This window comes from Dama dama, chromosome 10, assembly GCF_033118175.1.
Source record: "Dama dama isolate Ldn47 chromosome 10, ASM3311817v1, whole genome shotgun sequence".
NCBI lineage: Eukaryota > Metazoa > Chordata > Mammalia > Artiodactyla > Cervidae > Dama > Dama dama.
Genome location: NC_083690.1, coordinates 34,637,900 through 34,657,096, shown reverse-complemented (window position 1 = coordinate 34,657,096; position 19,197 = coordinate 34,637,900). Strand labels below are relative to the sequence as shown.

General features: G+C 45.8%; 1 protein-coding gene across 1 annotated transcript; it reads right to left on the bottom strand.

Annotated features, from left to right (window-relative positions):
• Positions 1-631: 631 nt before the first annotated feature.
• On the bottom strand, positions 632-6,103 carry LOC133063236 (beta/gamma crystallin domain-containing protein 1-like). The gene has a single exon (XM_061152358.1). The coding sequence runs from the start codon at positions 1,940-1,942 to the stop codon at positions 632-634; it is 1,311 nt and encodes a 436-aa protein (XP_061008341.1). The 5' UTR covers positions 1,943-6,103.
• Between the last annotated feature and the right edge of the window lie 13,094 nt (positions 6,104-19,197).

Here is a 19,197-nt window from a genome sequence, read left to right as displayed (position 1 = left end):
GCCTCGTAGAACTTTCATAGATCCCACTGATATAAATGACAAATGTTCATCTCCAGTGGTTTCTTCTGTTCCACCTCCTTCCATGATAAACCTACCCATCTCAGTTTCCAGCTCCATACATTTTCCTTCGAAGAAAGGCTTTTCATAAACAACTACCTTAGGATCTGTAGGGAATTCAGCTTTACAGCCACCCATTTTCAGTGGCCGCATGGATCCAATATATGCCTCCTCTGTATCCCAGAAGGATACGTCAGGGTATTCACCAGGTTCCAGGATAAAAAGGACACCCTGAAATCCAGGCTCTTCATAAATCAGCCATGTGCCCCAATGTACTTTAATGGAACAAGTCTTCTGCATTATGCCAAACCCCTGCATTTCTTTGGTATCATCAAAGTAGGAATTTAGAAGTCCTAACCCTTCTGGTTCAGTAAATAAGTCAATCTGACTAACTGTAATCCTAGACCACAAGTCTGATTGATCCAGTCACCACGGGCTTAGTCAACACTGCCTCATCCTCATTTCTTTCCAAAATATCTTTTATACCCCAGAGACCAAAGAGTTCCAATTCTCCTTCTTCTAAGGGGATGGAGTGCCCTTCAAATTTTGGTTTCTCATACAACATCCAACATCCTCAAATGACTTTTACTTGTATCACAGGAGAGAGGGTCCAGGAGCTACAATCCTCCACGTCGCTGAACACTTCAATACACGCCTCTGAGACGCTGGGCTCGCTGTATATTACTACTTTTCCAGGTTGGAGATTGATTTTATTCTGGACGCTCCCTCTAAGTGTTGTTGTATCTGATAATGCCATTCCAGAAAAAGAAATGCTTGGGTCAAACCGGCTGGCTTTGAAGAGACCAGTGAAGTCTGTGTCACCGCTTCCATAGCTCGGCAAGTTCAATTTAAGAACACTTTCAGTATGATTAGACCTATCACCGTTGGTCTCCAGTTTTGAAAACTCAGAAAATTTAGTTCCTGGCGTGGGAAGGTTGCTTCGCTGATCCAGATCCTTTTTGGTTTCCTCTTTTTGCAGGCACTTTTCCATGGGGCTCAGACTTTTCAATCCCGAATGAGACGTATCTGATGAGTTGAAATTGAAGAGCTTTAAGTTACTGGCTGGCAGACTTGGTTGTTCTTTCTCTGAACCACAGGATGGGGCACTCTCAGCCACGGGCTGCAGCATGGAAGGTCGAGAAAAAGAACTATGAGCTGTACTGAAAGATGTGGTCATGGTATTGACTGACGTTACAGAGGGAGAAAAGATTTTGTCTTGTGGTAGAGAAGATAACAAGGTTGAGAAAAGCACACTTTTTTCTAGCCTTGATCTCTTGACTCCACCATTTGGGACATCCTTGTTCTCTTTGTCATTGACTTCTGGAGCTGCCGGGGGCTCGCCTTTCCCATTAGTGTGAGTCTGCAAGGACTTGAAAAGGACACTCTGTTCAGTGGATGAACGTTTGGGCCCCAATTTGGATTTGGTGTCAAGATTCTGCATCAAATGTGAAGCTGCTGACATTTCCAACTGGCCTTCATTTTTCTTCCCCAAACCAAAGGTAAACACGCTGGGATCAAACACCTTTTCTAAACTGTCCTCTTGAATAGGCCACATGGCAAAGTGAGGGGCGGGGAAGCTTGGCAGCCTGGGCTTCTTTTTCTTCTGGGGCATACACACGGTGCTGTCCATCTTTTTTATAATCTCAGTGAATTTTTCCATGTCAGGAGAAGAATCGAATACACTATCATCACTACCAGCAGAGATGTTCAAAAGACTGGCAGGACTGCCCTGGCCATTCACAACACTCTGACTGGGTCTTTGAGGGGTTTCTAAATAGCTTCTGTAGTCAGGGAAGTTGGTGGCGGTGGATTCAGCCTTCAGGGGTTTTCTGTTGTCCTCACTTTGAGCCCGGACAGGCAGAGCTGCTTCTGATTCAGGCAGCATGACTTGTGCGCCAGATTTTACTACATGTTCCTCACTTCCTTCCTCGATGAAACTGTCCCACTCCCCAGTGGCCCGTGAGTCCCTGCCAAATGCAAATGACGCATCTGACCCCTCTGCTGAAGCGAGCGCTGAATGGAATGTCTTTTCTGGTTCTCATCTGGCGGTTCTTGTTTGTTTCGTCAGATCTGGTAGAGTGGCAGCCAGGCTCATGAGAGGATTGAAGCAGATGATGGTGAGGAGAGGCGTGCCCCCGGGGAGGGTGGAGAAGCTGGAACTCTGTCCTACAGCGGGCATGTGTGTCTCCTGGTCCAGCCTCTTTGGATGGTCTGGGAGCATGCGTTAAAAGGTTAAACACACATACCATTGACCCAGCAATTCCACCTCCAGGAATGTGTCCTACACATTTGCACACAAGCACATGTACAAGGATGCAGGCGGCGCTCTTCACAGTGAGAGAAAATTGACAACAACCTAATCGCTCCTTCATAGGAGATTCAGACAAGATATATATATTTTTAAGATTTTAAAAAATTCATTTATTTATTGTTGTCTGCATGGGCTCTTCATTGCTCCATGTGGGCTTTCTCTAGTTGTGGCGAGCAGGGGCCACTCTCTAGTTGTGGTACTTGGGCTTCTCCTTGTGGTGGCTTCTCTTGGTTCAGAGCGCGGGCTCAGTAGTTGGAGTTCATGGGCTTAGTTGCCCTGTGGCATGCGGGATTTTAATTCCCAGACCAGGGATAAAACCCATGTCCCCTGCATTGCAACGTAGATTCTTAACCACTGGACCATTAGGGAAGTCCCCCAAGACATATTTTTAAGTTTAAAAAAAAAAAAAGAGCAAGGTGCATAAGGGCAGGTACTGTATTATCCTATTTGTGTAAATAAAGATGCTTGTATGCTTAGCAACTTGACAGACTCAGACTATCAAGGGTGGTTGCCTTTGGCAAGTCAGAATGGGAGTCAGGGAGACAGAAGATATTACAAGACCTTTATTAGTACTTTTCTGGGGTGTTTAAACTTCTTACTACATGCACTTATCCCTTTTAGAGTAAAGTGTACAGAAGCTGTATTGTCTGTGCCCCTTTCCCTCGGGCTGTACCTTCAATGTGCTCCTGACTTCTTCCAACAGTCAGGAGGATCTGTGGCTCTGTGTCTGGGTACTTCATTCCTTGCCAGAAATACCAGGGAATGAAGAGCTCCAGGCAGCCCTCAACCAATGGCTAATTAGAGTGAATGTCTTGAAGAAGGAAATGGCAACCCACTTCAGTATTCTTGCCTGGAGAATCCCACGGACAGGGGTTGAACCTGGTGGGCTAGAGCATGGGGTTGAAAAGGTTGGACATGACTGAGCCATTGAGCACGCATCAGTGTAGTAGTAGAAAGGAAAACATCATGTTCTGTTAATAAATATAGTACAAATAAAATTAACAAAAATAAAATAGATATCTAACCACCATCCCCAGTCCCTAACTCCTCAGTGGAAAAAGCCCTGGGGGATGTGTACTCTGCCATCTGCCAACAAGTTGCTGTGTTTCACAATCAATTACAGGCTTGACAACACACCCTTCTGGCTGCCTGCCCTTCTTGCTGGTGTGTCTGCTTCTCCTAAATAAACTACATACTCCTGGGCCCTCATCTCAGGGTTTGTTTCTGAGGAAATGCAAACCAAGTCAATCAGTTTAAGTGACAAAGAAAAATGAATAAATAAGGGAGAGACCACTCGGTCTGAGGAGTCAGATGGGTTTGATCCCAGGCCCCTCCATTTTTGGCTCTGTGATGCTGGAGGAAGTTAATTGAGCTTCCTGGCCTCAGTTTCCACATCTGTAAAATGAGCGTAACAGAACTATCTGCCTCATGGGTTGGCCATGAGGACGAAACAAGGTGCTTAATGCACGGGAAACACTTATCTTAATGCCTGGCACGTGGTAACTGCTGAGTGAGTGTTAACTGCAGGCTTGAGCTAAGGCGGGAGGCTGAGAAGCTGAAGCCGGTCCTGCTATGGCCAGGGCACCCGGCTGACTCTTCTGTGCCCATTCCAGTGTCTCTGTGCCCCCCGCCCCACTTCCTCCTGCCTCATTTCTCTGATGGCCATTAAGTGCCTCTGCAGAAAGGAGGCCCTCATTGCAATGCTGATTGTGGGCAGCTGAACTGTCCACCAGAGTCCCAGCCTGCCTTGGCCTTGGTCTCTCTTTAGAATGTGAGCCTTGGCTGTGCATAGTCAGTCTGTGCGTAGGGAGGGGACAGCCTCCTGCCCCACTTCTGGGTGGGCCCCCAGCACGATGACAATGCATGGAGTCACCCAGTCTTTCTCATGCTACCTTGAGATATCCCCGAGATGGAGAGGGTACCGGGAGTTGCTGTGGTCAGGGAGAGACAGAGCTTTGTGAAACCAAAGTTGGCCGGTGTTTGGGAGAGCACCCTGCTCCAGACAAAACCTGTCATGTGACTCACTGAAACTGAGTTAATAAGCTCTGTTACAGCCCACGGCTGGTGGATCAAAATGTATAATCGTAACCCAAGGGTAGGGGAGGAAGTGAGCACGGGTGAGACCCTGAGCCCGAGGACTGGGAGGGGGATGGAGGAGACCCACAGAAGAGCAGTTCTCAACCCTCCGGGGCTTCAGAATCTGGCTTTCTCTGGTCGTGGTGCATGGGTTTCTCATTGCGGCGGCTTCTCTTGCTGCAGACAACGGGCTCTAGGGTGCACAGGAGTTCAATGGTTGTGATGCGGGGGCTTAGCTGCCCCTTGGCTCGTGGGAATCTTTCTGGACCAGGGATTGAACTCATATCCTCTGCATTGGCAGGTGATGTCCTAACCACTGGACCATCTGGGAAGTTTCTGTGCAAAAGCTTTTAAGTTTAATTAGGTTCCATTTCTTTATTTTTGCTTTTATTTCTGCTGTTTTAGGAGAAAGATCCCCCCAAAATATACTGCTATGATTTATGTCAAAGAGAGTTCCATTTATGTTTTCTGCTGGGAATTTTATAGTTTCTGGACTTATATTAGGTCTTTAATCTATTTTTAGTTTATTTTTGTATATGGTATTAGAAAATGCTCTAATTTCATTCTTTTTTTTTTTTTCCAGTCATTTAAGCTTTTATTTTTGTAAGAGGGTTCAAAGGAGAGCTTTAATACAGGTGAGACTTGAGGCTTTTGAAGAGGATCTAAGTCTTGATGAAGTGATTCAAACTCAAATCTTGAACGCATAATCATGGTAGGCCCCAGGGTCTTCAAAAACTTGTACTTGATGCTTTCCCAAAGTGCTAAGATTTGAATGCCAAAATGCAAACTGATTCACGTTTTTTTCCATTAGTGGTCCATGGATTTCTTTAAATGAAGTCCGTGTTAGCGTCCACAGATATCAGAGTTCTGCAAAAGTGGAATCCACAGTTCCAGGATGACCATGGATGGCCCGCCCCCTAATTTCATTCTTTTACATGTAGCTGTCCAGTTTTCCCATCACCACTTACAGAAAAGACTCTGTTTTCTCCATTATTTACTCTTGCCTCCTTTGTTGTAGACTAATGGATCATGAGTATGTGGTCACATTACTTCTGGGCCTTCTATTCTGTTCTATTGATTTCTGTCTGTTTTTGCGACAGAACCGTACTGTTTTTATTATTGTCACTTTATAATATAGTCTGAAGTCAGAAAATGTGATTCCTCCAGCTCAGTTCTTCTTTCTCAAGATTGTTTTGACTATTTGGGTCTTTTGTGTTTCCATGCAAAATTTAAAACTATTTGTTGTAGAACTTGTGGTTGCCAGAGGGAAGGGTGGTAGGGAGGGATGGTTACAGAGTTTGGGATTGACATGTACACACTACTATATTTAAAATAAATAGCCAGTAAGGACCTACTGTATACATACATTTTAAAAAGTAGGGTCTTCCCTGGTGTTCCAGTGGCTAAGACTCTAAGCCCCCAAATGCTGGGGGCCTGGGTTCAATGCTTGGTCAGGGAACTAGATCCTATGTGTTGAAGTATGGCAAAAACCACCACAATATTGTAAAGTAATTATCTTCCAATGAAAATAAAGAAATTAATTTTTTAAAAAAAGAGTTAGAATGCTGAAACTAAAAGATCCTGCATGCCACAGCAAAGATCCAAGATCTTGCGATCTTATTTAGTTGGTGCAGCCAACTAAATAAATTAAAAAAATTTTTTTTTCTTAAGTAGATGTCAGAGCTTAAAAAAACCTATTAGCTCTAGCTCTTTGAAAACATGTCCTTTGTATTTTGGGGGGAGGGGGAGGGGAAATGCATGATAGTCTTTACTTTTAAATGATTTTCAGTACATCAAGTAGTAACATGTAACAAGTTAGTGAATTCTAATCTAGCAATTTTGAATAAAAGAAACTAAAAGCAGCCCAGTACTAGGACCCATTGTTCTAACTCTTAGCTGGAAAAAGGACCATATTAAGGCTGGCTGCTGCTTCACATCAGTTACAAATAACTATTTACTACTTTTTCATAGATAAAGCTCCTGACCTTCAAGAGAGATTTAGGGAAAAAATATTTTAATCCCTTTCTTTCTTAAGAAAATTGGGTTTTTAAAAACTATCTAAGAAAGAAAAAGTCAGTGTTGATAATATGCTGCTTGACCAAAAAGGCATAGATAACAGACAACATATATCCATTAAATTTCTAAGATATATGAGGTAAAAAGATACAATCTCTGGATAAGCCTGCAGCCTGTACAAAGAATCTATGTTTTTTATTTTTCAAAAAGGGAAGGGACCTACTATATACAACACAGAAATAATTTAATGCCTTTTTGTAAGACTGTAACTCCAGCCTTGCTCAAGCCTCAGGTTCCATGAAGGCATTAAAAACACCAGTCCATGGAACAGGCACTTTTCTTCGGCCTCTATCCATTTATGCAATAGTTTTCATGGATTTCTGGCTGGATGGTGCAGACAAAGGCCAAGAGGTTATCCAGGACTTCATCCCTGTCCTGCCAGAAGTAGGTCTGAAGGATGGTCAGGTTCTCCTGGGTGTCCTTCTCCACTTCAGGGCTGCAGCCGCTGTGGGATCGCAGAGCCCAGCTTCCTTGGCCTGGAATTCCTTCTCCCCACGACAGACTAGCCATGTCAGTGGCAGCAGCGACTCCGAGGCAGCAGACAGCAGCCTAACTCGGCCAGATCACCCCTGTCCTTTGTATTTTGAAAGGGATTGCACTGAATCTATAGATTGCCTAGGGAGAGCGCGAGCATGCACCGTGCTTCCGTCATGTCCGGCTCTTTGTGACTCCAAGAACTGTAGCCCGCCAGTTTCCTCTGTCCTTGGGATTATCCAGGCAAGAACACTGGAGTGGGTTGTCCTTTTCTCCTCCAGGCGATCTTCCCCACCCAGGGATCGAACCTGAGTCTCCTGCCGCTTCTGCACTGGCAAGAGGATTCTTGCCAATTGGGAAGCCCAGATGACCTAGGGTCCAGATGGCCTAGGGTAGTATGGTCATTTTAACGACATTAGTTCTTCCAGTCCACATCCTAAAGTCTTGTACTTGCTCAAAGCCTTTGAACTTTTCAGAGCTTTCTCCCCTCCCTTCTTCTCCCCCTCTCCCATGTCTCCTCCTTCCTCTCCTCCTTCTTGGGTTTTTCTCCTCTCTCCCATCAGTCAGCCTTCCTACTGGGTTCAACAAGGCCCCACCCACCTATCGAGAGGACGACCATCTGATGATGGGAGTTCCTGCACAGCTGACCCCCCAGTGATCGGTTCCTTCAGAGAAGCATCGGTTCTCTTCTCCCCACTTCCTTCCCACTTCCTTCCTGGAAACAGACCTTCTGGGAGGGGTTACTGGCAAGAGGCTTTGTTTGGCAGAGAAAGATATTTTGCGATCAGAACTTCTGGATTCTTATTGCAGATCTAGATCCCCATCCTTGCAAAAGTATTTGTTCCAAAAAAATCCCATGGCCTCATCTCTTCAAGGCCTTGTAAAAAGGTGGTGGTTGTTTAGTTGCCAAGTCGTGTCTGACTCTTTGCGACCCCATGAACTGCAGCACTCCAGGTTCCTCTGTCCTTCACTATCTCCTAGAGTTTGAGTTGGTGATGTCATCCAACCATCTTATCCTCAGTTGCCCCCTTAGTTGTCTGGAATTCTCTGATGCTCTGGTGGTTAGAACACTGTGTTTCCCCTGCAAGGGCTCAGATTCAATCCTTAGTTGGGGAATTAAGATCCTGCAAGTCATGCAGCCAAAAAAAACCAAAAAAACAAAAGTAATTATTTAACTTCCCAGAATTACACATTTATCAATTTCCAGGAAATCCCTTCAGAAAACATTCAGCTTTCACTCTCCTAAAGCTGTGTGCCTGGGTCTTTCAACCCAGCATTCCACCCAAGAAACCGGTGAGGCTGGGGGAGGAGGGGGAGGTGACAAAGGGAGGACAGCTCAGGCACCTCCTGACCAATCCCATCTCTGCTCTTTCTGCCCCTTCTTTGCTAAGGAGAATAACCACATTCAGAGAAGTTTTGCTTGGCCTCTATATTTCTTAATTCTAGGGAAAAAATTATCTTGTGACTGGCTTTCCCTGGAAATCTCAGTATCCTTCTCTTGGCTCTCTAGTGGTCGTGGTTTAGTCGCGAAGTGGTGCCAGACTCTGTGACCCCATGGACTGTAGCCCACTAGGCTCCTCTGTCCATGGGATTCTCCAGGCAAGAAGACTGGAATGGGTTGCCGTTTCCTTCTCCAGGGGATCTTCCCAACCCAGGGATCAAACCCGGGTCTCCTGCCTTGCAGGCAGATTCTTTACTGACTGAACTACAAGGAAAGCCCTAACTTCAGAACAGGGATAAACCCTAGGGAACATACACTTCTTGTCTGGATGCTGTGGGTATGACCCCCCTGGTGATATCACCCAGGGACCTGTTTCCAAGAGTCACCTGGAAAAACATCTCTCGGATCTCAGAATTAGGAAGGGCTGCACGAATCTCAGACAACCAGCGGCTTGCTCTTATGTTGTGTATGTCGGGAATCCTGGGATTGATGGCAATTCCCTTTGGATATTATTAGCTCATTGAAAGCTTGCCAACCCTCTAAGGCAAACAGGTGCCACACCTTATCTGTCAGTCCTTACTAACCCTTTGCTTTGATGTTACCGCCTAGTTGAGGAGTTTGGCTCTAGGACAGAACCTGAAGCAAGTCAACCTGGAGGCCCTTTCCCGGGGTAGGGCGGCGGGGCAGGGGACAGGACCCTGAGACACTCAGAGGCAGGATAAGACACAGGCATGAGACAAGCCTGGCTTCGAACCTTGGCTCTGCCACCTGCTATTGGGCTTCCCTGGTGTCTCAGTGGTGAAGAATCTGACTGCCAATGCAGGAGACACAGGTTCGATTGCTGAGTTGGGAGGATCCCCTGGAGGAGGAAATGGCAACCTATTCTAGTATTCTTGCCTGGGAAATCCCATCACCAGAGAAGCTTGGTGGGCTACAGTCTGTGACAAGAGAGTCAGACCCAACTTGACGACTAAACAACAAAACAATCTGCCGCCTGCTATCTGTGCAACCTTGAACAAATCACCTCCCTTTTCTGAATCCCAGTGTCTTTGGATGAAAAGTAAGGAAAGGAAAACCTCCCCCAGAGAACTGCCATGAGGATAGATGGAGTAACTGGTAACGAACAATACCCTCCCCCACCTCCCCAAATAAAAGCTTGTCTTTTTCCAATTCCTGGAAACATGTTTTCTTTTCTGGACTCCATCCAGACTAGTACACTGCCTGGGCTTCCCAGATGGCTCCCTGGTAAAGAATCCGCCTGCCAACGCAAGAGATGTGGGTTCCATCCCTGGATCGGGAAGATTCCTTGGAGGAGGGCATGACAACCCACTCCAGTATTCTTGCCTGGAGAGCCCCACGGACAGAGGATCCTGGAGGACTACAGTCCATGGGGTCTCAAAGAGTAGGACACAACTTAGTGACTAAACAAGAAAACCACAAGGACACTGCCCACCTCCTGGGGAAACCCTCCTGACACACGGTGACTCCTTCTGGTCTCTCCTCTCCCTGATGGAGTCTTCACTACAACCTTCCACGGGTGGAGGTTGTGTCCGTTCACTCAACTTTGGTAAGGACAGGGGTGGGTCTTGTCCAGCATGATCTGCCAAAGCCTTGGGGAGCACCTGGGCACCTGGTAAGAACTCAGCAAACATTTGTGAAATCAATGGGTTCCAGGCTCTGTGCTGAAGCCTTCTGTAGACAAACAAGGAGGTTTTTTAATAGTTTTCCACATCCTGCTTGTCCCTCTCCAGTACATCCTCCTTACAACAGCCAGGGGGTTCTTTATAAATCTAATCTTATGCACTGCTTTAAATTCCTTAATGTCTCCCCATTGTGTTTAGGATAAAGAAGAAAATGTTTGGAATTCCCTGGCAGTCCAATGGTTAAGACTCCACACTCTCACTGCTGGGGGCCAGGGCTCATTCCTGACCCGTGGTCAGGGAACTAAGACCCTGCAAGTCATGTGGTGCAGTCAAAAAAAAGAAGAAGAAAATGCTTGACCCATGCTCTATATAGAAGGCAACAAAGCAGAGTCAGAGGGAATTCACCAAGAGGCCCGTCACTTTCAGGATCCCTTCCAAGCCCTGAACCTCGTTTGGTAGCTTTGCATCTTTAAAAAAAGAGAGAGAGAGAGAGAGAGAGCCACCAAATGTACAAGTGTTCAGTCAATTCAGTCACTCAGCCACGTTACATTCTTTGCAACCCCATGGACTGCAGCACACCAAGCTTCCCTGTCCATCACCAACTGCTGAAGCTTGCTCAAAATCATGTCCATTGAGTCAGTGATGCCATCCAGCCATCTCATCCTCTGTCGTCCCCTTCTCCTCCTGCCTTCAATCTTTTCCAGCATCAGGGTCTTTTCCAGTGAGTCAGTTCTTCACATCAGGTGGCCAAAGTATTGGAACTTCAGCTTCAGCATCAGTCCTTCCAATGACTATTCAGGACTGATTTCCTTTAGGATGGACTGGTTGGACCTCCTAGCAGTCCAAGGGACTCTCAAGAGTCTTCGCCAACACCACAGTTCAAAAACATCAACTCTTTGGCACTCAGCTTTCTTTATAGTCCAACTCTCACATCCATACATGACCACTGGAAAAACCATAGACTTTTCTGACTCCCTAGCCTCGTTCATATTCCCTTAGTCTACACTCTTAATCCAGGTAGAATTAATAATCCATTGCAGGACTTCCCTGGTGGTCCAGTGGTTAAGAATCTGCTTTGCAATGCAGGGGACAAAAGTTCAGTCCCTGGTCTGGGAAGGTTCCACATGCCTCAGGGCAACTAAGCCCACGCACCACCACTACTGAAGTCCACTCGCCCTAGAGCCCAGCGCCCTGCAGCGAGAGAAGCCACTGCAGTGAGAAGCTTGCGCACTGCAGTTGGAGAGCAGCCCATGCACAGCAATGAAGACTGAGCAGAGCTAAAAATAAATTAATTAAAAAATAATATACTGGGTGATTGCTTTCTGTTCAATATCTAGTCCCTCCACTAGAATATACACTCTCTGATAGCAGGGACTGCATGTCTTGTGTTGACTAAAAAGATGCACAACGTGAGAACTGGGAGTTAAGTTTTATTTGGGGCAAAATGCAGGCTGGGAGACAGTGTCTCAGATAGCTCTGTGAGACTGCTCCAAAGAGGCAGTGGGGGAAGGTCAATATATAAGATTTTGGTGAAGGGGGAGTGCCATACAATCAAGTGCTTACTTTACAAAAGGTTTTCTGCCAGTGATGAGGATCTGATGTCATCGTTTAGTGATTTAGTGCTCTTCTAGATATGAAGAGGTGAAAGGATTGGGATCATGAAATCAGTTCCTGAAAATATGTAACTACCTGTTAGCTCTAAAGAACAGGAAAGACCAGTTCCACCAGTTTCCCTTTTCATACTGTTCATGGGGTTCTCAAGGCAACAATACTGAAGTGGTTTGCCATTCCCTTCTCAGAAGAACTATACAAAACGGATCTTCATGACCCAGATAACCACAATGGTGTGATCACTCACATAGAGCCAGACATCCTGGAATGCAAAGTCCAGTGGGCCTTAGGAAGCATCGCTATAAACAAAGCTAGTGGAGGTGATGGAATTCCAGTTGAGCTATCTCAGATCCTTAAAGATGATGCTGTGAAAGTGCTGCACTCAATATGCCAGCAAATTTGGAAAAATCAGCAGTGGCCACAGGACTGGAAAAGATCAGTTTTCCTTCCAAGCCCAAAGAAAGGCAATGCCAAAGAATGTTCAAAGTACTGCACAATTGCACTCATCTCACATGCTAGCAAAGTGATGCTCAAAATGTTGAAGCCAGGCTTCAACAGTACATGAACTGTGAACTTCCAGATGTTCAAGTTGGACTTAGATAAAGCAGAGGAACCAGAGATCAAATTGCCAACATCCGCTGGATCATCAAAGAAGCACGAGAGTTCCAGAAAAACATCTACTTCTGTTTTATTGACTATGCCAAAGCCTTTGACTGTGTGGATCACAACAAACTATGGAAAATTTTTAAAGAGGTGGGAATACCAGACCGCCTGACCTGCCTTTTGAGAAGTCTGTATGCAGGTCAAGAAGCAACAGTTAGAACTGAACATGGAACAATAGACTGGTCCCAAATCGAGAAAGGAGTACATCAAGACTGTGTATTGTCACCCTGCTTATTTAACTTATATGCAGAGTACCTCATGAGAAACGCTGGGCTGGAAGAAGCACAAGCTGGAATCAAGATTGTCGGGAGAAATATCAATAACCTCAGATTTGCAGATGACACCACCCTTATGGCAGAAAGTGAAGAAGAACTAAAGAGCCTCTTAATGAAAGTGAAAGAGGAGAGTGAAAAAGTTGGCTTAAAACTCAACGTTCAGAAAACTAAGATCGTGGCATCCAGTCCCATCACTTCATGGCAAATAGATGGGCAAATAATGGAAACAGTGAGAGATTATTTTGGGGGGCTCCAAAATCACTGCAGATGGTGACTGCAGCCATGAAATTAAACGATGCTTGCTCCTTGGAAGAAAAGCTATGACCAACCTAGACAGCATATTAAAAAGCCGAGACATTACTTTGCCAACAAAAGTCCATCCAGTCAAAGCTATGGTTTTTCCAGTAGTCATGTATGGATGTGCGAGTTGGACTATAAAGAAAGCTGAGCGCCAAAGAATTGATGCTTTTGAACTGTGGTGTTGGAGAAGACTCTTGAGAGTCCCTTGGACTGCAAGGAGCTCCAACCAGTCCATCCTAAAGGAGATCAGTCCTGGGTGTTCATTGGAAGGACTGATGCTGAAGCTGAAGCTCCAATACTTTGGCCACTGATGTGAAAAACTGACTCATTGGAAAAGACTGTGATGTTGGGAAAGATTGAAGGCAGGAGGAGAAGGGGATAACAGGGGATAAGATGGTTGGATGGAATCACTGACTCGATGGACATGAGGTTGAACAAGCTCCGGGAGTTGGTGATGGACAGAGTGTTGCAGTTCATGGGGTTGCAAAGAGTCGGACACGACTGAGAGACTGAACTGAACTGAACTGAACCTGTTTCCCTGGAGCACAGAGTGCCTCACTCTCCACTCTGAATTCCCCTCAGGGGGTGTTGAAGGTCAACAGCTGCAACAGCACAGGGTTCAGTCTCTGCAGAGGCAGATGGCAAACATCCTGGCTGTTGTTTAGTCACTGGCAGATGCTCTTGGCAAGAGCCAATGTGTAGTTGACACTTCTCTACCCCTGGCTCTCAGCATCTAGCACCATGCAAAGAGCATGAAAAAAAAAATAATAAATGTTGAATGAATGAGTCAGTGAAGAAAGAATTTATTGTCCAGGAAGGAAGGTAGATAGATAAGCTGGTGAGTTTGAAAAGAGATAAGATCATGGCATCTGGTCCCATCACTTCATGGGAAATAGATGGGGAAACAGTGCCTGACTTTATTTTTTTGGACTCCAAGAGCACTGCAGATGGTGATTGCAGCCATGAAATTAAAAGACACTTACTTCTTGGAAGGAAAGTTATGATCAACCTAGATAGCATATTAAAAAGCAGAGACATTACTTTGCCAACAAAGGTCCATCTAGTCAAGGCTATGGTTTTTCCAGTGGTCATGTATGGATGTGAGAGTTGGACTGTGAAGAAAGCTGAGTGCCGAAGAATTGATGCTTTTGAACTGTGGTGTTGGAGAAGACTCTTGAGAGTCCCTTGGACTGCAAGGAGATCCAACCAGTCCATCCTACAGGAGATCAGTCCTGGGTGTTCATTGGAAGGACTGATGCTGAGGCTGAAACTCCAATACTTTGGCCACCTCATGCGAAGAGTTGACTCATTGGAAAAGACCCTGATGCTGGGAGGGATTGAAGGCAGGAGGAGAAGGGGACGACAGAGGATGAGATGGCTGGATGGCATCACCAACTCAATGGACATGAGTCTGAGTAAACTCCGGGAGTTGGTGATGGACAGGGGGGCCTGGCGTGCTGCGATACACGGGGTCGCAAAGAGTCGGACACGACTGAGCGACTGAACTGAATTGAACTGATGATGCTGTCTGTGATTCAATGTGGCACAATGTTCTCTGGGAACCAGGGGAGAACTTGCAAGGGAGGATGGTGGGAAGTTTTTGTAAGCCAGTGACATAGGTCATAGGTACAGAGCGTGAAGTCTCTACAGATGCAGAACAGGGCACTGTGTCTCTAGCGGAAGGATATTCGGCTCCTACCCGTGAGTCCACACGTAGCAGATACTGGGGGTGCCCAGCCCACCTCCCTCCACACTCATCCTATTTTCACTGTTCCTTCCATCCCCCATCTGAATGCACCTGAGGTGCTTTACTTGAGGGCTCCCTCTAGGCATACATGCTCCCAGGCTGTGGTGATGGTAGGAGGCAGATGAAAGCGGCAGCTTCCGGGCCCTCAGTCGCAAGGACTCGGATTCTTGTCCAAAGGCTCGATGGAGCTATTGCCCTCGGTAGGAACATGCTTATCAAGCTGCCCGTTCATTATTGGCTGCCCTCCCATCTCTGTCTCACTCCTCCACAGCCCTGATGGTATTTTTTTTCAATCTTCACCTAAATATGTTGTTTGCACTCAAATTCATGTCTCAGGATCTGCCTCTGGGAAAACCCAATCTGGGGAAAAAAAATACAAGGAAGAGGGGAGAAGCCCTCACAGAAGCATGAGGCTGTGTTATGTAACTCAGGCTGCTGTAACAAAATACCACAGGCTGGGGGACTTAAACAACAGACATTTTATTTTCTCACGATTTGAGACGCTGGGACTCCAAGGTGTCAGCAGGATTGGTTTCTCCAGGCCTCTCTCCTCAGGCCGTCTTCTCCTGGGGTCCTACCATCTTACTTCTGTGCACACACATCCCTGCTGTCTCCTCCTCTTCTTTTTTAAAAATAATTTTTTTAATTTAATTTTATTTTTGACTGCATGGGGTCTTCGTTGCTGTACGTGGACTTTCTCTAGTTGTGGTGAGCGGGGACTACTCTTCTCTGTGGCCCTCAGGCTTTTCATTGTGATGGTTTCTCTTGTTGTGGAGCACAGGTTCCAGACATATAGGTTCAGTAGTTGTGGTGTGTGGGCTTAATTGCTCTGCAGCATGTGGAATCTTCTTGGACCAGGGATCGAAGCCATGTCCCCTGCATTAGCCGGTGGGCTTTGATCCACTGGGTCACCAGGGAAGTCCTCCTCCTCTTTTTATAAGGACACTAATCCTATTGGATCAGGGCCCCATCCTTATGGCCTCATTTGACCTTAACTACCTCTTTGAAGACCCGTATCTCCAAATATAGTTACACTGGGGAGTAGGGCTTCAACATATGAACATGAGGGGAATAAAATTCAGTCCATAAAGAGGGGAACTGGGGAAAAGCAACTCAGCTAAGGAAAGTTGGGCTTAGAGAGGCAGGTCAGTTGTTGAAGCTCAGTGCCCAAGATGACAGAACAGTAGGTCTGATTCCAAAAGAGTGTCCATAGCAATGGAAATGCAGATGACAGTTCAGAACTTGGGAACCATATGGCATGGGGCTTCTGAGATAGCCCTATACATGTGCTGGGAGCCCAGCTGGCAGGTTGGAGGGGAGGGGGCAGAGGCTACAGCCATAGGGAACGGGCTGGGAGGAACAGTGGGATCCTGGGCCATCAGCCATGGACTGGCATTAAAGACATACTCAAGGCCCTGGCCAGATGGGCCTATTACACAAGTACCAAGGAGAAGAGGTTTCAGCAGAAGTCTATTTACAGACATGCTCCTTGTCTGAAGAGACCCAAATGCCTCACAGATACATAATTATTAACCAAAAGAGGGGAAAGTTGATAATTTGGACTACCTTGAAATTTGGAATTTATATTCATTAGAAGACACCAATAAGGGAGTGAAAAAGCAAGAGATTTTTGCAATACATCTAGAATGGCTGAATTGCATCCCTGCCCCAAATTTATATCCACTCAGAACCTCAAAATGAGGCCTTATCTGAAAATAGGGATTTTGCAGATATAATTATTTAAGCTAGGAAGAGGTCTTCACTTGGACTCTGGGGGTGCTCCAGATCCAGGAATTATGGCAGCTGAGACAAACTCTGGAGGGCAAGTAGGAGCCTGGACGTTGAAGTTATGCATGACGCTTAGTATAGACTCTGCCAGGTTGAGGAAAGGCAGGACTTGGAAGAAGGAGGTAGAAACAGTGCAAACAAATGAGACCTGAACTAGACTTGTAGACATAGAGGGGTAAGGAGAGAGTTGATGGATTGCGAGAGTGAAATGTGTAAAATAGCTAGGTAGTGGGAAGTTGTTATATAACACAGGGAGTTCAGCCCCATGCTTTGCGATGACCTAGAGAGGGATGGGAGGGAGATTCAAGAGGGAGGGGACATGCGTATACTTAATGGCTGATTCACGCAGTTGTAAGGCAGAAACCAACACAACATTGTAGAGCAATTATCCTCCAATTAAAAAATTAAAAAACAAAAAGAAATTAACAAAAAAAAAAAGATGTATGGGCTGATGTGGCAGCCAGCCAGCACTTTTCCCTGAAATGAGAAAAACATCCTCAATACTAAAGGAGGAGGAGGAAAGAAGGGAAATGAGAAGGTCATGACACTGATAAAACATTAACTGCAAAATGGTGTTTTATTCACCATTTCCTTTCCCTTCACTAATTTATCGGATTATATTTATTGAAATATAATACATGAATCTTACAGATACAGCTCAATGAATTTGCACAAGGATAACAGGGTCCACTAGCACGCAGATCAAGGAATAGAGTGCATACCAGTGCCCCAGACCCCCAGCTTGGCCCTTCCTTCCTTCCAGTCACTGTGCCCAAGGGGTAACCGTATTCTGATTTCCATCATAAAGGATTGTTGCTGCTGCTGCTGCTGCTAAGTCGCTTCAGTTGTGTCCGACTCTGTGCAACCCCATGGACTGCAGCCTACCAGGCTCCTCCGTCCATGGGATTTTCCAGGCAAGAGTACTGGAGTGGGGTGCCATTGCCTTCTCCGTCATAAAGGGTTAGTTTTGCTTATTTGGTACTTTATATACAAGGAACCCTCCAATGTTTCTCTTTCATGTCTGGCTTCTTTCCTTCAACACTGGTCATAAAATACTTTTCCACATGTGGTGGTTTAGTCCCTCAGTCATGTTGGACTCTTTGCAGCCCCATGGACTGTAACCCACCAGGCTCCTCTGTCCATGAGATTTCCCAGGCAAGACTACTGGAGTGGGTTGCCATTTCCTTCTCCAGGGGATCTTCCCAACCCAGGGATGGAACCTGCATCTCCTGCATCTCCTGAATTGCAGGTGGATTCTTCACCACTCAGTCACCAGAGCTCATTGCTTATGTGTGATTCTCGTTGTTGTATGGTATCATATTACATTCATAAACCACGATTTATTTTCCATTCTATGTTGATGGATACTTTTGGTAGTTTCCAGCTTGAGGCTATTATAAGCAATGTTTTCAGGTGCACGGATGTACACATTTCTGATGGATATACACCTAGGAGTAGAATCTGTGTATGTTTAGCTTTAGCAAATACTGCCAAGAATTTACACTCCCACTGGCAATATGTGAGTTTCCAGTGTACCAGATTCCCATATTGAATAAATTCCATCTTTGTTGTTTTAGTCATTCTGATAGGGGTGTGAGTAATAGCCCATTCTAATTTGTTTGCATTTCACTAGTGACTCATTTAAACCAGCCCCTTTTCCTTCGTCATTAGGGTTTCCTTTTTCACAAAGAGTTTCCGTCACTTTTTTCTATCGGGTTATGTGTCTCTTCCCTTGTTGACTTACAGTGTTCCTCAGAAATTCTGAATTCTAGAGCTTACAGATACAAGTTGCATTTGTTTCTCAGGGCTTCTGGAACAAATGATCACAATCCATATGGCTGAAAACAACAAAAATTTATTCTCTCATGGTTCTGGAGGCTAGAAGTTCAAAGTCAAGGTGTCAAGAGGGTCATACTCCCCCCTGAAATTTCTAGTGGAGAATCCCTCCCTGTTTCTTCTTATCTTTTGGAAAATCCTGGGTGTTCCTGGGCTTGTAATGGCATCATTCCAATTTTTGTCTTTGTCCTCACATGATCTTCCCTGTGTCTCTCTCTACTTCTTCACATGGAACTTCTTAACAGGATACCAATCATTGGCTTTACAGCTGAGAGGGGGAAAGAATCTTTGTTTCCTGTCTACTCAGTGAAACACTGTACTCTACATTCTTTACTTCTGATGAAGATGTGGGAGGGTTTTCTTCACACTCAGCAATTCTCAGACGCCAGCTGAGTATCCTACAATTTACTCAATTCTGACCCTGTCTACATTGAGATCGTTTCAGATCCCACAGGCTAAGGGCTCAGTCCTGCAAGATTTCACCCACAATTCAGACGCCCACCACAAGCCCAGGCCACCACCTTGTAACTGGGCAGGACCCTATGAGGTCTCCCCAAGACAGACCCACCCCACCTCCATCCTTTGTCTGCCTCTTTTTAAATTATTATTATTTCTTTTTGGCTGCTCTGAGTCTTCACTGCTGCTCGGGCTTTTCTGTGTATGCAGTGAGCAGGGGCTACTCTCTAGCTGTGGGTGTGTGGCTTCTCTTGTGGAGCACAGGCTCTAGAGCTCGCAGGCTTCACTAGTTGCAGCACATGAGCTCAGGAGTTGTGGTTCCTGGGCTCTAGAGCACAGGCTCAGTAGTTGTGGTCCATGGGCTTAGCTGCCCCACAACATGTGGAATCTTCCAGAAGCAGGGATCGAACCTATGTCCCCTGCACTGGCAGTCAGATTCTTAA

What these genes read in the sequence shown, in the direction of transcription:
- LOC133063236 (XM_061152358.1), bottom strand. Translation starts at nt 1,942, where the DNA reads ATGCTGCCTGAATCAGAAGCAGCTCTGCCTGTCCGGGCTCAAAGTGAG.